This window comes from Pseudophryne corroboree, chromosome 7 (assembly GCF_028390025.1).
Source record: "Pseudophryne corroboree isolate aPseCor3 chromosome 7, aPseCor3.hap2, whole genome shotgun sequence".
NCBI lineage: Eukaryota > Metazoa > Chordata > Amphibia > Anura > Myobatrachidae > Pseudophryne > Pseudophryne corroboree.
In genome coordinates, this window is record NC_086450.1 from 517,978,955 (window position 1) to 517,994,235 (window position 15,281).

General features: G+C 46.4%; 1 protein-coding gene across 1 annotated transcript in view; it reads right to left on the bottom strand.

Annotated features, from left to right (window-relative positions):
* Positions 1-15,281, bottom strand: part of LOC134944462 (carbonic anhydrase 4-like) — a 186,698-nt gene that overhangs the window by 60,400 nt on the left and 111,017 nt on the right. The window contains exon 3 of the mRNA XM_063933032.1: positions 3,558-3,700. Within this exon, the coding sequence (XP_063789102.1) occupies positions 3,558-3,700 (143 nt within the window). The remainder of the gene's footprint in view (positions 1-3,557; positions 3,701-15,281) is intronic.

Here is a 15,281-nt window from a genome sequence, read left to right on the forward strand (position 1 = left end):
CCACCAGAACCATCCCTTACATTCTCTACATTTAAGGTCCATGCCATACGCCTCTTCCAACCAGTCCATCTTAGAGTAGCTGTCATTTATCGCCCCCCTGGCACTGCTTCCAAATTCATCGACAACTTTGCTTCCTGTCTTCCTCACTTCCTCTCTTCTGACATTCCCTCCATTATCCTAGGCGATTTCAAAATCCCTATTGACATCCCCACACAATCCCCTGCCTCTAAACTCCTTAACCTCACCTCTTCACTTGGGCTCTCCCAGTGGACCTCCTCACCCTCCCATGTGAATGGGAGCTCACTGGATCTGGTCTTCACACACCGCTGTGATATTTCTGATTTTTCCAACTCCCCATTTCCCCTCTCTGACCACCACCTGCTTTCATTTAACCTATCTCTCTCGACTTCCCCATCTCTACCTCCTAAGGCTACCATCACTAAGCGTAACATTGAAGCTATTGACACCACATTCCTTTCCTCCCTGTTTGATTCACTTCTCTCTCCTATTCTCTCTCTCTCATGCCCTGAACAAGCCACTTCCACATACAATGCATCCCTTACTTCTGCTCTTGACTCTGTTGCTCCACCAACCACTATGCACCCTCGCAAATTAACACCTCAACCCTGGCACACCAAATGCACCAGATATCTGCAAAAATGCTCACGTACGGCTGAGCGACACTGGAGGAAATCGCGCTCTAAGGCAGACTTCCTCCATTTCAAACTTATGCTCTCATCCTTCAGTGCTGCCCTTTCTCTTGCTAAACAGTCATACTTCAAGAACCTCATCTCCTCCCAGTCTTCCAACCCCCGGCGCCTCTTTGCCACTCGCAACTCACTCCTCTGCCCACCTCCACCTCGTCTCCCTTCCTCACTCTCTGCTCTTGACTTTGCCACTTACTTCACATCCAAAATTGACTCCATACGTCAGGACATCACATCACACCAGTCCATCAGTAACCAGCCTTCTCCCATCCCTTACCAACCCTCCCCATCCCTCGCACCTACTCTGTCATCTTTCTCCCATGCATCTGGAGAGGAAGTCATGGCCCTCATTCGTTCCTGTCCCCTCACCACCTCCCCACTTGACCCTATCCCCTCCCGCCTCCTCCGCTACATCTCTCCTGCTTGTTCCCATCTTTCCCACCTTCTCAATCTCTCCCTCTCATCAGGCACTGTCCCCTCTGCCTTCAAGCATGCACTCATCTCTCCTATTCTTAAAAAACCTACCCTTGATCCAAACACTCTCTCCAAGTACCGACCCATCTCTCTCCTCCCTTTTGCCTCCAAACTCCTTGAGCGTATTATCTACAACCGCCTTACTTCCTTTCTTTCCTCACACTCACTGCTTGACCCATTCCAGTCTGGCTTCCGTCCTCTCCACTCCACTGAAACTGCCCTTACAAAAGTATGCAATGACCTCCATGCTGCTAAATCTAAAGGACACTACTCTCTACTTATTCTACTTGATCTCTCTGCTGCTTTTGACACTGTAGACCATCCTCTCCTACTGCAAACCCTTCACTCCACTGGTCTGCGTGACACTGCCCTCTCTTGGTTGTCGTCCTACCTTTCTGACCGTTCATTCTCTGTCTCCTCTCATGACTCCACCTCCCCCTCACTTCCACTAACTGTAGGGGTACCCCAAGGTGCTGTCCTTGGTCCTCTTCTCTTCTCTCTCTATACGTCCTCACTAGGTAAGCTCATTAGTTCTTTTGGTTTCCAATATCATCTCTATTATGATGACACTCAAATCTATCTTTCCTCTCCAGACCTCTCCCCTGCTCTCCTCACTCGTATCTCCAACTGTCTCTCTGCTACCTCTTCCTGGATGTCCCAGCACTTTCTTAAACTTAACATGTCTAAGACCGAGCTGATCATCTTTCCTCCCTCCCGCATAACCTCACCTCCTACAATCTCATTATCTATTGATGGCACGACTATCTCCTCTACCCCCCAAGTGCGCTGTCTTGGAGTAATCCTTGACTCCTCCCTCTCCTTCAAACCACACATTCAGCACCTCTCACAAACCTGCGGTTTTCATTTAAAAAATATTTCCTGGATCAGAACCTTTCTGACCAAGGATGCTACTAAGACTCTTATCCACTCACTGGTCATCTCCAGACTGGATTACTGTAATCTCCTCCTGACTGGTATTCCTGACGAATACCTCTCTCCACTCCAATCTACCCTCAATGCTGCTGCCCGGCTCATCTTCCTCACCAAACGCACTACGTCCACCTCTCCTCTCTTACTAGACCTTCACTGGCTCCCCTTCCCTTTCAGAATCCATTTCAAGCTTCTCACACTCGCTTACAAAGCCCTCACCCACTCCTCTCCCATCTACATGTCTGACCTTATCTCGCTTTACACTCCCACCCGTCCTCTTCTCTCTGCTAATGCACGCAGACTCTCCTGCCTACGGATTACTTCCTCCCACTCCTACCTCCAAGATTTCTCACGTGCTGCACCACTTCTCTGGAATTCCCTACCTCTCCCCCTCAGACTCTCCACCTCTCTGCAAATCTTCAAACGATCTCTCAAGACCCACTTCTTCACCAAACCCAGCCAAATCTCATCCTAACCCTTTGTTCCACGCTCTCTATGTACCCCATCTGTCTCACCCCTGTCTGTCTACCCCTCCCCTTTAGAATGTAAGCTCTCACGAGCAGGGCCCTCTTCCCTCATCTGCTTACACTTTTCTTACTTTAATAATCTTCAACTGTACCAAATCCAGCAGTCTTCTGCCACCTGATACTTATTCCAGTGTCATCTGCTGATGTAGCTATGTTTATATACCCTGTACTTGTCCTATAATGTCATCAACTGTAAGTTGCTGTTTTCCTGTTTGATTATTTGTTTATGTACTCTGTAATTGGGCGCTGCGGAACCCTTGTGGCGCCATATGAATAAAGGATAATAATAATAATAATAAATATTGATGACAGGGTCAATTTCTTGTAAGTGATAGGGGCCCCCACAAGTTTGTTGTCTGGTGCCCCAACGTGTCTTAATCTGGCCCTGCCAGCCCCTCGCAACTAACCCAGGGGTATAAATTCCAAACACTGGCACTAGCGAATGGGCAGTACAATATCTACGCTCCGTTCCCACTGAGCCTAAGCTACGCGGAGCTCCTGGCCTGCTGTACGGTGCAGTCCTATCACCCTGCTGTACGTCTGCTGCCTGACCTCGTCTCCAGCTACTCCGGAACCTGCATCTAGGGCCTGATTCAGCTGGAATTGTAGTTATGAGACTATTCGTGCAACTACAAGTAACTTCAGTAGCATACTATGAATGCACTGGCAGAAGTCTGACTTATCATTACAGTGTATACAGTTCCCACCATAGATACAAGATCAGCCTCTATAGATACATCTCCGGATATACGCAGTATATACTCACCCTGTGCAGCCACACACAGAAGGGGTCTCTATCCCTTCTCATGGGTGGACACTTTGCTGCTCGGTTACATGTGTCATGCATGTGGCGTGCTTACACGTCTGTTACATATGGCTGCTGAATGATGTACAGGCGGGACACATTACTACATATTACCTCCATAGGATACTGCTTCCCAGACAGCCTGTGCTCAGATCCATTGCTTATATTGCCCCAGTGAAAATGAAATGCAATTGCTGTATACACGGAAGGAAGACCGCCCCCAGATACCGAGACTCCGTTTCCAATGGCGACTTCCACTGTCAAGAGAAATGACTAGAGTGAGTGTTTGTATCAGCTGGGAGCAGGCGGCATCTCATACCTGTGTCTCCTAGTACGGTATACAGGTGCGGGTATCAGAGGAGTAAGTAGTGTATACCGGTGAGGGTATCAGAGGAGTAAGTAGTGTATACCAGTGAGGGTATCAGAGGAGTAAGCAGTGTATACCGGTGAGGGTATCAGAGGAGTAAGTAGTGTATACCGGTGAGGGTATCAGAGGAGTAAGTAGTGTATACAGGTGAGGGTATCAGAGGAGTAAGTAGTGTATACAGGTGAGGGTATCAGAGGAGTAAGTAGTGTATACCGGTGAGGGTGTCAGAGGAGTAAGTAGTGTGTACCGGTGAGGGTATCAGAGGAGTAAGTAGTGTATACCGGTGAGAGTATCAGAGGAGTAAGTAGTGTATACCGGTGAGGGTATCAGAGGAGTAAGTAGTGTATACCGGTGAGGGTATCAGAGGGGTAAGTAGTGTATACCGGTGAGGGTATCAGAGGAGTAAGCAGTGTATACAGGTGAGAGTATCAGAGGAGTAAGTAGTGTATACAGGTGAGGGTATCAGAGGAGTAAGTAGTGTATACCGGTGAGGGTATCAGAGGAGTAAGTAGTGTATACAGGTGAGGGTATCAGAAGAGTAAGTAGTGTGTACCGGTGAGAGTATCAGAGGAGTAAGTAGTGTGTACCGGTGAGGGTATCAGAGGAGTAAGTAGTGTATACAGGTGAGGGTATCAGAGGAGTAAGTAGTGTATACAGGTGAGGGTATCAGAGGAGTAAGTGTATACCGGTGAGGGTATCAGAGGAGTAAGTAGTGTATACCGGTGAGAGTATCAGAGGAGTAAGTAGTGTATACCGGTGAGGGTATCAGAGGAGTAAGTAGTGTATACCGGTGAGGGTATCAGAGGAGTAAGTAGTGTATACAGGTGAGGGTATCAGAAGAGTAAGTAGTGTATACCGGTGAGAGTATCAGAGGAGTAAGTAGTGTGTACCGGTGAGGGTATCAGAGGAGTAAGTAGTGTATACAGGTGAGGGTATCAGAGGAGTAAGTAGTGTATACCGGTGAGAGTGTCAGAGGAGTAAGTAGTGTATACCGGTGAGAGTATCAGAGGAGTAAGTAGTGTATACCGGTGAGGGTATCAGAGGAGTAAGTAGTGTATACCGGTGAGGGTGTCAGAGGAGTAAGTAGTGTATACAGGTGAGGGTATCAGAGGAGTAAGTAGTGTATACAGGTGAGGGTATCAGAAGAGTAAGTAGTGTATACCGGTGAGGGTATCAGAAGAGTAAGTAGTGTATACAGGTGAGGGTATCAGAAGAGTAAGTAGTGTATACAGGTGAGGGTATCAGAGGAGTAAGTAGTGTATACCGGTGAGGGTATCAGAGGAGTAAGTAGTGTATACCGGTGAGGGTATCAGAGGAGTAAGTAGTGTATACCGGTGAGGGTATCAGAAGAGTAAGTAGTGTATACAGGTGAGGGTATCAGAGGAGTAAGTAGTGTATACAGGTGAGGGTATCAGAAGAGTAAGTAGTGTATACCGGTGAGGGTATCAGAGGAGTAAGTAGTGTAGACAGGTGAGGGTGTCAGAGGAGTAAGTAGTGTATACCGGTGAGGGTATCAGAGGAGTAAGTAGTGTATACCAGTGAGGGTATCAGAGGAGTAAGTAGTGTATACAGGTGAGGGTATCAGAGGAGTAAGCAGTGTATACAGGTGAGGGTATCAGAGGAGTAAGTAGTGTATACCGGTGAGGGTATCAGAGGAGTAAGTAGTGTATACCGGTGAGGGTATCAGAGGAGTAAGTAGTGTATACAGGTGAGGGTGTCAGAGGAGTAAGTAGTGTATACCGGTGAGGGTGTCAGAGGAGTAAGTAGTGTATACAGGTGAGGGTATCGGAGGAGTAAGTAGTGTATACAGGTGAGGGTATCGGAGGAGTAAGCAGTGTATACAGGTGAGGGTATCAGAGGAGTAAGCAGTGTATACCGGTGAGGGTATCAGAGGAGTAAGTAGTGTATACAGGTGAGGGTATCAGAGGAGTAAGTAGTGTATACAGGTGAGGGTGTCAGAGGAGTAAGTAGTGTATACAGGTGAGGGTATCAGAGGAGTAAGCAGTGTATACAGGTGAGGGTATCAGAGGAGTAAGCAGTGTATACCGGTGAGGGTATCAGAGGAGTAAGTAGTGTATACCGGTGAGAGTATCAGAGGAGTAAGTAGTGTATACCGGTGAGGGTATCAGAGGAGTAAGTAGTGTATACCGGTGAGGGTATCAGAGGAGTAAGTAGTGTATACTGGTGAGGGTGTCAGAGGAGTAAGTAGTGTATACAGGTGAGGGTGTCAGAGGAGTAAGTAGTGTATACCGGTGAGGGTATCAGAAGAGTAAGTAGTGTATACAGGTGAGAGTATCAGAGGAGTAAGTAGTGTATACCGGTGAGGGTATCAGAGGAGTAAGTAGTGTATACCGTTGAGGGTATCAGAGGAGTACGTAGTGTATACCGGTGAGAGTGTCAGAGGAGTAAGTAGTGTATACAGGTGAGGGTGTCAGAGGAGTAAGTAGTATATACAGGTGAGGGTGTCAGAGGAATAAGTAGTGTATACCAGTGAGGGTATCAGAGGAGTAAGTAGTGTATACCGGTGAGAGTATCAGAGGAGTAAGTAGTGTGTACCGGTGAGGGTATCAGAGGAGTAAGTAGTGTATACAGGTGAGGGTGTCAGAGGAGTAAGTAGTGTATACCGGTGAGGGTGTCAGAGGAGTAAGTAGTGTATACAGGTGAGGGTATCAGAGGAGTAAGTAGTGTATACAGGTGAGGGTATCGGAGGAGTAAGCAGTGTATACAGGTGAGGGTATCAGAGGAGTAAGCAGTGTATACCGGTGAGGGTATCAGAGGAGTAAGTAGTGTATACAGGTGAGGGTATCAGAGGAGTAAGTAGTGTATACCGGTGAGGGTATCAGAGGAGTAAGTAGTGTATACAGGTGAGGGTGTCAGAGGAGTAAGTAGTGTATACCGGTGAGGGTGTCGGAGGAGTAAGTATTGTATACAGGTGAGGGTATCGGAGGAGTAAGTAGTGTATACCAGTGAGGGTATCAGAGGAGTAAGTAGTGTATACAGGTGAGGGTATCAGAGGAGTAAGCAGTGTATACAGGTGAGGGTATCAGAGGAGTAAGTAGTGTATACCGGTGAGGGTATCAGAGGAGTAAGTAGTGTATACCGGTGAGGGTATCAGAGGAGTAAGTAGTGTATACAGGTGAGGGTGTCAGAGGAGTAAGTAGTGTATACCGGTGAGGGTGTCAGAGGAGTAAGTAGTGTATACAGGTGAGGGTATCGGAGGAGTAAGTAGTGTATACAGGTGAGGGTATCGGAGGAGTAAGCAGTGTATACAGGTGAGGGTATCAGAGGAGTAAGCAGTGTATACCGGTGAGGGTATCAGAGGAGTAAGTAGTGTATACAGGTGAGGGTATCAGAGGAGTAAGTAGTGTATACAGGTGAGGGTGTCAGAGGAGTAAGTAGTGTATACAGGTGAGGGTATCAGAGGAGTAAGCAGTGTATACAGGTGAGGGTATCAGAGGAGTAAGCAGTGTATACCGGTGAGGGTATCAGAGGAGTAAGTAGTGTATACCGGTGAGAGTATCAGAGGAGTAAGTAGTGTATACCGGTGAGGGTATCAGAGGAGTAAGTAGTGTATACCGGTGAGGGTATCAGAGGAGTAAGTAGTGTATACTGGTGAGGGTGTCAGAGGAGTAAGTAGTGTATACAGGTGAGGGTGTCAGAGGAGTAAGTAGTGTATACCGGTGAGGGTATCAGAAGAGTAAGTAGTGTATACAGGTGAGAGTATCAGAGGAGTAAGTAGTGTATACCGGTGAGGGTATCAGAGGAGTAAGTAGTGTATACCGTTGAGGGTATCAGAGGAGTACGTAGTGTATACCGGTGAGAGTGTCAGAGGAGTAAGTAGTGTATACAGGTGAGGGTGTCAGAGGAGTAAGTAGTGTATACAGGTGAGGGTGTCAGAGGAATAAGTAGTGTATACCAGTGAGGGTATCAGAGGAGTAAGTAGTGTATACCGGTGAGAGTATCAGAGGAGTAAGTAGTGTGTACCGGTGAGGGTATCAGAGGAGTAAGTAGTGTATACAGGTGAGGGTGTCAGAGGAGTAAGTAGTGTATACCGGTGAGGGTGTCAGAGGAGTAAGTAGTGTATACAGGTGAGGGTATCAGAGGAGTAAGTAGTGTATACAGGTGAGGGTATCGGAGGAGTAAGCAGTGTATACAGGTGAGGGTATCAGAGGAGTAAGCAGTGTATACCGGTGAGGGTATCAGAGGAGTAAGTAGTGTATACAGGTGAGGGTATCAGAGGAGTAAGTAGTGTATACCGGTGAGGGTATCAGAGGAGTAAGTAGTGTATACAGGTGAGGGTGTCAGAGGAGTAAGTAGTGTATACCGGTGAGGGTGTCGGAGGAGTAAGTATTGTATACAGGTGAGGGTATCGGAGGAGTAAGTAGTGTATACCGGTGAGGGTGTCAGAGGAGTAAGTAGTGTATACAGGTGAGGGTGTCAGAGGAGTAAGTAGTGTATACCGGTGAGGGTATCAGAAGAGTAAGTAGTGTATACAGGTGAGAGTATCAGAGGAGTAAGTAGTGTATACCGGTGAGGGTATCAGAGGAGTAAGTAGTGTATACCGTTGAGGGTATCAGAGGAGTACGTAGTGTATACCGGTGAGAGTGTCAGAGGAGTAAGTAGTGTATACAGGTGAGGGTGTCAGAGGAGTAAGTAGTGTATACAGGTGAGGTATCAGAGGAGTAAGTAGTGTATACAGGTGAGGGTATCAGAGGAGTAAGTAGTGTATACCGGTGAGAGTATCAGAGGAGTAAGTAGTGTATACCGGTGAGAGTATCAGAGGAGTAAGTAGTGTATACCGGTGAGGGTATCAGAGGAGTAAGTAGTGTATACCGGTGAGGGTATCAGAGGAGTAAGTAGTGTATACCGGTGAGAGTATCAGAGGAGTAAGTAGTGTATATCGGTGCGAGTATCATAGGAGTAAGTAGTGTATACCGGTGATGGTATCAGGGGTGTAAGTAGTGTATACCGGTGAGGGTATCAGGGGAGTAAGTAGTGTATACCGGTGAGGGTATCAGAGGAGTAAGTAGTGTATACCGGTGAGGGTATCAGAGGAGTAAGTAGTGTATACATGTGAGGGTATCAGAGGATTGATTAGTATAAGTAGTGTATATACGTGACGGTATCAGAGGAGTGCTCAGTATAAGTAGTGTATACATGTGAGGGTATCAGAGGAGTGCTTGGTATAAGTAGTGTATACATGTGAGGATATCAGAGGAGTGCTCAGTATATGTAGTGTATACACGTGATGTTATCAGTGGAGTGTGCTCAGTAACAGTACTGTGTACCTGTGATAGTATCAGTAACATGCTGAGTATCAGTGCAGATGTGTACAGGTATGAGCGGTGTGCTCAGTAACAGTTCTGTGTACCTGTGATAGTATCAGTAACATGCTGAGTATCAGGGGAGATGTGTATAGGTATGAGTGGTGTGCTCAGTAACAGTTCTGTGTACCTGTGATAGTATCAGTAGTATGCTGAGTATCAGGCAGATGTGTACAGGTATGAGCGGTGTGCTCAGTAACAGTACTGTGTACCTGTGATAGTATCAGTAACATGCTGAGTATCAGGGGAGATGTGTATAGGTATGAGTGGTGTGCTCAGTAACAGTACTGTGTACCTGTGATAGTATCAGTAGCATTCTGAGTATCAGGGCAGATGTGTACAGGTATGAGCGGTGTGCTCAGTAACAGTACTGTGTACCTGTGATAGTATCCGTAACATGCTGAGTGTCAGGGCAGATGTGTACAGGTATGAGCGGTGTGCTCAGTAACAGTACTGTGTACCTGTGATAGTATCAGTAGTATGCTGAGTATCAGGCAGATGTGTACAGGTATGAGCGGTGTGCTCAGTAACAGTACTGTGTACCTGTGATAGTATCAGTAGCATGCTGAGTATCAGGGGAGATGTGTACAGGTATGAGTGGTGTGCTCTGTAACAGTTCTGTGTACCTGTGATAGTATCAGTAGCATGCTGAGTATCAGGGGAGATGTGTACAGGTATGAGTGGTGTGCTCAGTAACAGTACTGTGTACCTGTGATGGTATCAGTAGCATGCTGAGTATCAGGGCAGATGTGTACAGGTATGAGCGGTGTGCTCAGTAACAGTACTGTGTACCTGTGATGGTATCAGTAGCATGCTGTGTATCAGGGCAGATGTGTACAGGTATGAGCGGTGTGCTCAGTAATAGTTCTGTGTACCTGTGATAGTATCAGTAGCATGCTGTGTATCAGGGCAGATGTGTACAGGTATGAGCGGTGTGCTCAGTAACAGTACTGTGTACCTGTGATAGTATCAGTAACAAGCTGAGTAACAGGGCAGATGTGTACAGGTATGAGCGGTGTGCTCAGTAATAGTACTGTGTACCTGTGATAGTATCAGTAGTATGCTGAGTATCAGGGGAGATGTGTACAGGTATGAGCGGTGTGCTCAGTAACAGTACTGTGTACCTGTGATAGTATCAGTAGTATGCTGAGTATCAGGGGAGATGTGTACAGATATGAGCGGTGTGCTCAGTAACAGTACTGTGTACCTGTGATAGTATCAGTAACATGCTGAGTATCAGGGGAGATGTGTACAGATATGAGCGGTGTGCTCAGTAACAGTACTGTGTACCTGTGATAGTATCAGTAACATGCTGAGTATCAGGGGAGATGTGTACAGATATGAGCGGTGTGCTCAGTAACAGTACTGTGTACCTGTGATAGTATCAGTAACATGCTGAGTATCAGGGCAGATGTGTACAGGTATGAGTGGTGTGCTCAGTAATAGTACTGTGTACCTGTGATAGTATCAGTAGCATGCTGAGTATCAGGGGAGATGTGTACAGATATGAGCGGTGTGCTCAGTAACAGTACTGTGTACCTGTGATAGTATCAGTAACATGCTGAGTATCAGGGCAGATGTGTACAGGTATGAGTGGTGTGCTCAGTAATAGTACTGTGTACCTGTGATAGTATCAGTAGCATGCTGAGTATCAGGGCAGATGTGTACAGGTATGAGTGGTGTGCTCAGTAACAGTACTGTCTACCTGTGATAGTATCAGTAACATGCTGAGTATCAGGGGAGATGTGTACAGGTATGAGTGGTGTGCTCAGTAACAGTACTGTGTACCTGTGATAGTATCAGTAGCATGCTGAGTGTCAGGGGAGATGTGTACAGTTATGAGTGGTATGCTCAGTAACAGTACTGTGTACCTGTGATAGTATCAGTAGTATGCTGAGTATCAGGGAGATGTGTACAGGTATGAGTGGTGTGCTCAGTAACAGTACTGTGTACCTGTGATAGTATCAGTAACATGCTGAGTATCAGGGAGATGTGTACAGGTATGAGTGGTGTGCTCAGTAACAGTACTGTGTACCTGTGATAGTATCAGTAACATGCTGAGTATCAGGGGAGATGTGTACAGGTATGAGTGGTGTGCTCAGTAACAGTACTGTGTACCTGTGATAGTATCAGTAACATGCTGTGTATCAGGGCAGATGTGTACAGGTATGAGTGGTGTGCTCAGTAACAGTTCTGTGTACCTGTGATAGTATCAGTAGCATGCTGAGTGTCAGGGGAGATGTGTACAGGTATGAGTGGTGTGCTCAGTAACAGTACTGTGTACCTGTGATGGTATCAGTAGCATGCTGTGTATCAGGGCAGATGTGTACAGGTATGAGCGGTGTGCTCAGTAACAGTACTGTGTACCTGTGATAGTATCAGTAGCATGCTGCGTATCAGGGCAGATGTGTACAGGTATGAGCGGTGTGCTCAGTAACAGTACTGTGTACCTGTGATAGTATCAGTAACAAGCTGAGTAACAGGGCAGATGTGTACAGGTATGAGCGGTGTGCTCAGTAACAGTACTGTGTACCTGTGATAGTATCAGTAGTATGCTGAGTATCAGGGCAGATGTGTACAGGTATGAGCGGTGTGCTCAGTAACAGTACTGTGTACCTGTGATAGTATCAGTAACATGCTGAGTATCAGGGCAGATGTGTACAGGTATGAGTGGTGTGCTCAGTAACAGTACTGTGTACCTGTGATAGTATCAGTAGCATGCTGTGTATCAGGGCAGATGAGTACAGGTATGAGTGGTGTGCTCAGTAACAGTACTGTGTACCTGTGATGGTATCAGTAACATGCTGAGTATCAGGCAGATGTGTACAGGTATGAGTGGTGTGCTCAGTAACAGTACTGTGTACCTGTGATAGTATCAGTAGCATGCTGTGTATCAGGGCAGATGTGTACAGGTATGAGCGGTGTGCTCAGTAACAGTACTGTGTACCTGTGATAGTATCAGTAACATGCTGAGTATCAGGGCAGATGTGTACAGATATGAGCGGTGTGCTCAGTAACGGTACTGTGTACCTGTGATAGTATCAGTAGTATGCTGAGTATCAGGGCAGATGTGTACAGGTATGAGTGGTGTGCTCAGTAACAGTACTGTGTACCTGTGATAGTATCAGTAACATGCTGAGTATCAGGGGAGATGTGTACAGGTATGAGCGGTGTGCTCAGTAACAGTACTGTGTACCTGTGATAGTATCAGTAGTATGCTGAGTATCAGGGCAGATGTGTACAGGTATGAGCGGTGTACTCAGTAATGGTACTGTGTACCTGTGATAGTATCAGTAGCATGCTGCGTATCAGGGCAGATGTGTACAGGTATGAGCGGTGTGCTCAGTAACAGTACTGTGTACCTGTGATAGTATTAGTAGCATGCTGTGTATCAGGGCAGATGTGTACAGGTATGAGTGGTGTGCTCAGTAACAGTACTGTATACATGTGATAGCAATGGTAGCATGCTGAGTATCAGGGCAGATGTGTACAGGTATGAGCGGTGTGCTCAGTAATAGTACTGTGTACTTGTGATAGTAATGGTAGCATGCTGAGTATCAGGGCAGATGTGTACAGGTATGAGCAGTGTGCTCAGTAATAGTACTGTGTACCTGTGATAGTAATGGTAGCATGCTGAGTATCAGGGCAGATGTGTACAGGTATGAGCGGTGTGCTCAGTAATAGTACTGTGTACCTGTGATAGTAATGGTAGCATGCTGAGTATCAGGGCAGATGTGTACAGGTATGAGCGGAGTGCTCAGTAACAGTACTGTGTACCTGTGATAGTATCCGTAACATGCTGAGTGTCAGGGCAGATGTGTTCAAGTATGAGCGGTGTGCTCAGTAACAGTACTGTGTACCTGTGATAGTATCAGTAGTATGCTGAGTATCAGGCAGATGTGTACAGGTATGAGCGGTGTGCTCAGTAACAGTACTGTGTACCTGTGATAGTATCAGTAGCATGCTGAGTATCAGGGGAGATGTGTACAGGTATGAGTGGTGTGCTCTGTAACAGTTCTGTGTACCTGTGATAGTATCAGTAGTATGCTGAGTATCAGGCAGATGTGTACAGGTATGAGTGGTGTGCTCAGTAACAGTACTGTGTACCTGTGATAGTATCAGTAGTATGCTGAGTATCAGGGCAGATGTGTACAGGTATGAGTGGTGTGCTCAGTAACAGTACTGTGTACCTGTGATGGTATCAGTAGCATGCTGAGTATCAGGGCAGATGTGTACAGGTATGAGCGGTGTGCTCAGTAACAGTACTGTGTACCTGAGATAGTATCAGTAGCATGCTGTGTATCAAGGCAGATGTGTACAGGTATGAGCGGTGTGCTCAGTAACAGTACTGTGTACCTGTGATAGTATCAGTAACAAGCTGAGTAACAGGGCAGATGTGTACAGGTATGAGCGGTGTGCTCAGTAATAGTTCTGTGTACCTGTGATAGTATCAGTAGCATGCTGTGTATCAGGGCAGATGTGTACAGGTATGAGCGGTGTGCTCAGTAACAGTACTGTGTACCTGTGATAGTATCAGTAACAAGCTGAGTAACAGGGCAGATGTGTACAGGTATGAGCGGTGTGCTCAGTAATAGTTCTGTGTACCTGTGATAGTATCAGTAGCATGCTGTGTATCAGGGGAGATGTGTACAGGTATGAGTGGTGTGCTCAGTAACAGTACTGTGTACCTGTGATAGTATCAGTAGCATGCTGAGTATCAGGGGAGATGTGTACAGGTATGAGTGGTGTGCTCAGTAACAGTTCTGTGTACCTGTGATAGTATCAGTAGCATGCTGTGTATCAGGGGAGATGTGTACAGGTATGAGCGGTGTGCTCAGTAACAGTACTGTGTACCTGTGATAGTATCAGTAACATGCTGAGTATCAGGGGAGATGTGTACAGGTATGAGTGGTGTGCTCAGTAACAGTTCTGTGTACCTGTGATAGTATCAGTAGCATGCTGAGTAACAGGGCAGATGTGTACAGGTATGAGCGGTGTGCTCAGTAATAGTTCTGTGTACCTGTGATAGTATCAGTAGCATGCTGTGTATCAGGGGAGATGTGTACAGGTATGAGTGGTGTGCTCAGTAACAGTACTGTGTACCTGTGATAGTATCAGTAACATGCTGAGTATCAGGGGAGATGTGTACAGGTATGAGTGGTGTGCTCAGTAATAGTTCTGTGTACCTGTGATAGTATCAGTAACATGCTGAGTATCAGGGGAGATGTGTACAGGTATGAGTGGTGTGCTCAGTAACAGTACTGTGTACCTGTGATAGTATCAGTAGCATGCTGAGTATCAGGGCAGATGTGTACAGGTATGAGCGGTGTGCTCAGTAACAGTACTGTGTACCTGTGATAGTATCAGTAGCATGCTGCGTATCAGGGCAGATGTGTACAGGTATGAGCGGTGTGCTCAGTAACAGTACTGTGTACCTGTGATAGTATCAGTAACATGCTGAGTATCAGGCAGATGTGTACAGGTATGAGCGGTGTGCTCAGTAACAGTACTGTGTACCTGTGATAGTATCAGTAGCATGCTGCGTATCAGGGCAGATGTGAACAGGTATGAGCGGTGTGCTCAGTAACAGTACTGTGTACCTGTGATAGTATCAGTAACATGCTGAGTATCAGGCAGATGTGTACAGGTATGAGCGGTGTGCTCAGTAACAGTACTGTGTACCTGTGATAGTATCAGTAACATGCTGAGTGTCAGGGGAGATGTGTACAGGTATGAGTGGTGTGCTCAGTAACAGTACTGTGTACCTGTGATAGTATCAGTAGTATGCTGAGTATCAGGCAGATGTGTATAGGTATGAGCGGTGTGCTCAGTAACAGTACTGTGTACCTGTGATAGTATCAGTAACATGCTGAGTGTCAGGGGAGATGTGTACAGGTATGAGTGGTGTGCTCAGTAACAGTACTGTGTACCTGTGATAGTATCAGTAACATGCTGAGTGTCAGGGCAGATGTGTACAGGTATGAGTGGTGTGCTCAGTAACAGTACTGTGTACCTGTGATAGTATCAGTAACATGCTGAGTATCAGGGGAGATGTGTACAGGTATGAGTGGTGTGCTCAGTAACAGTACTGTGTACCTGTGATAGTATCAGTAACATGCTGAGTGTCAGGGCAGATGTGTACAGGTA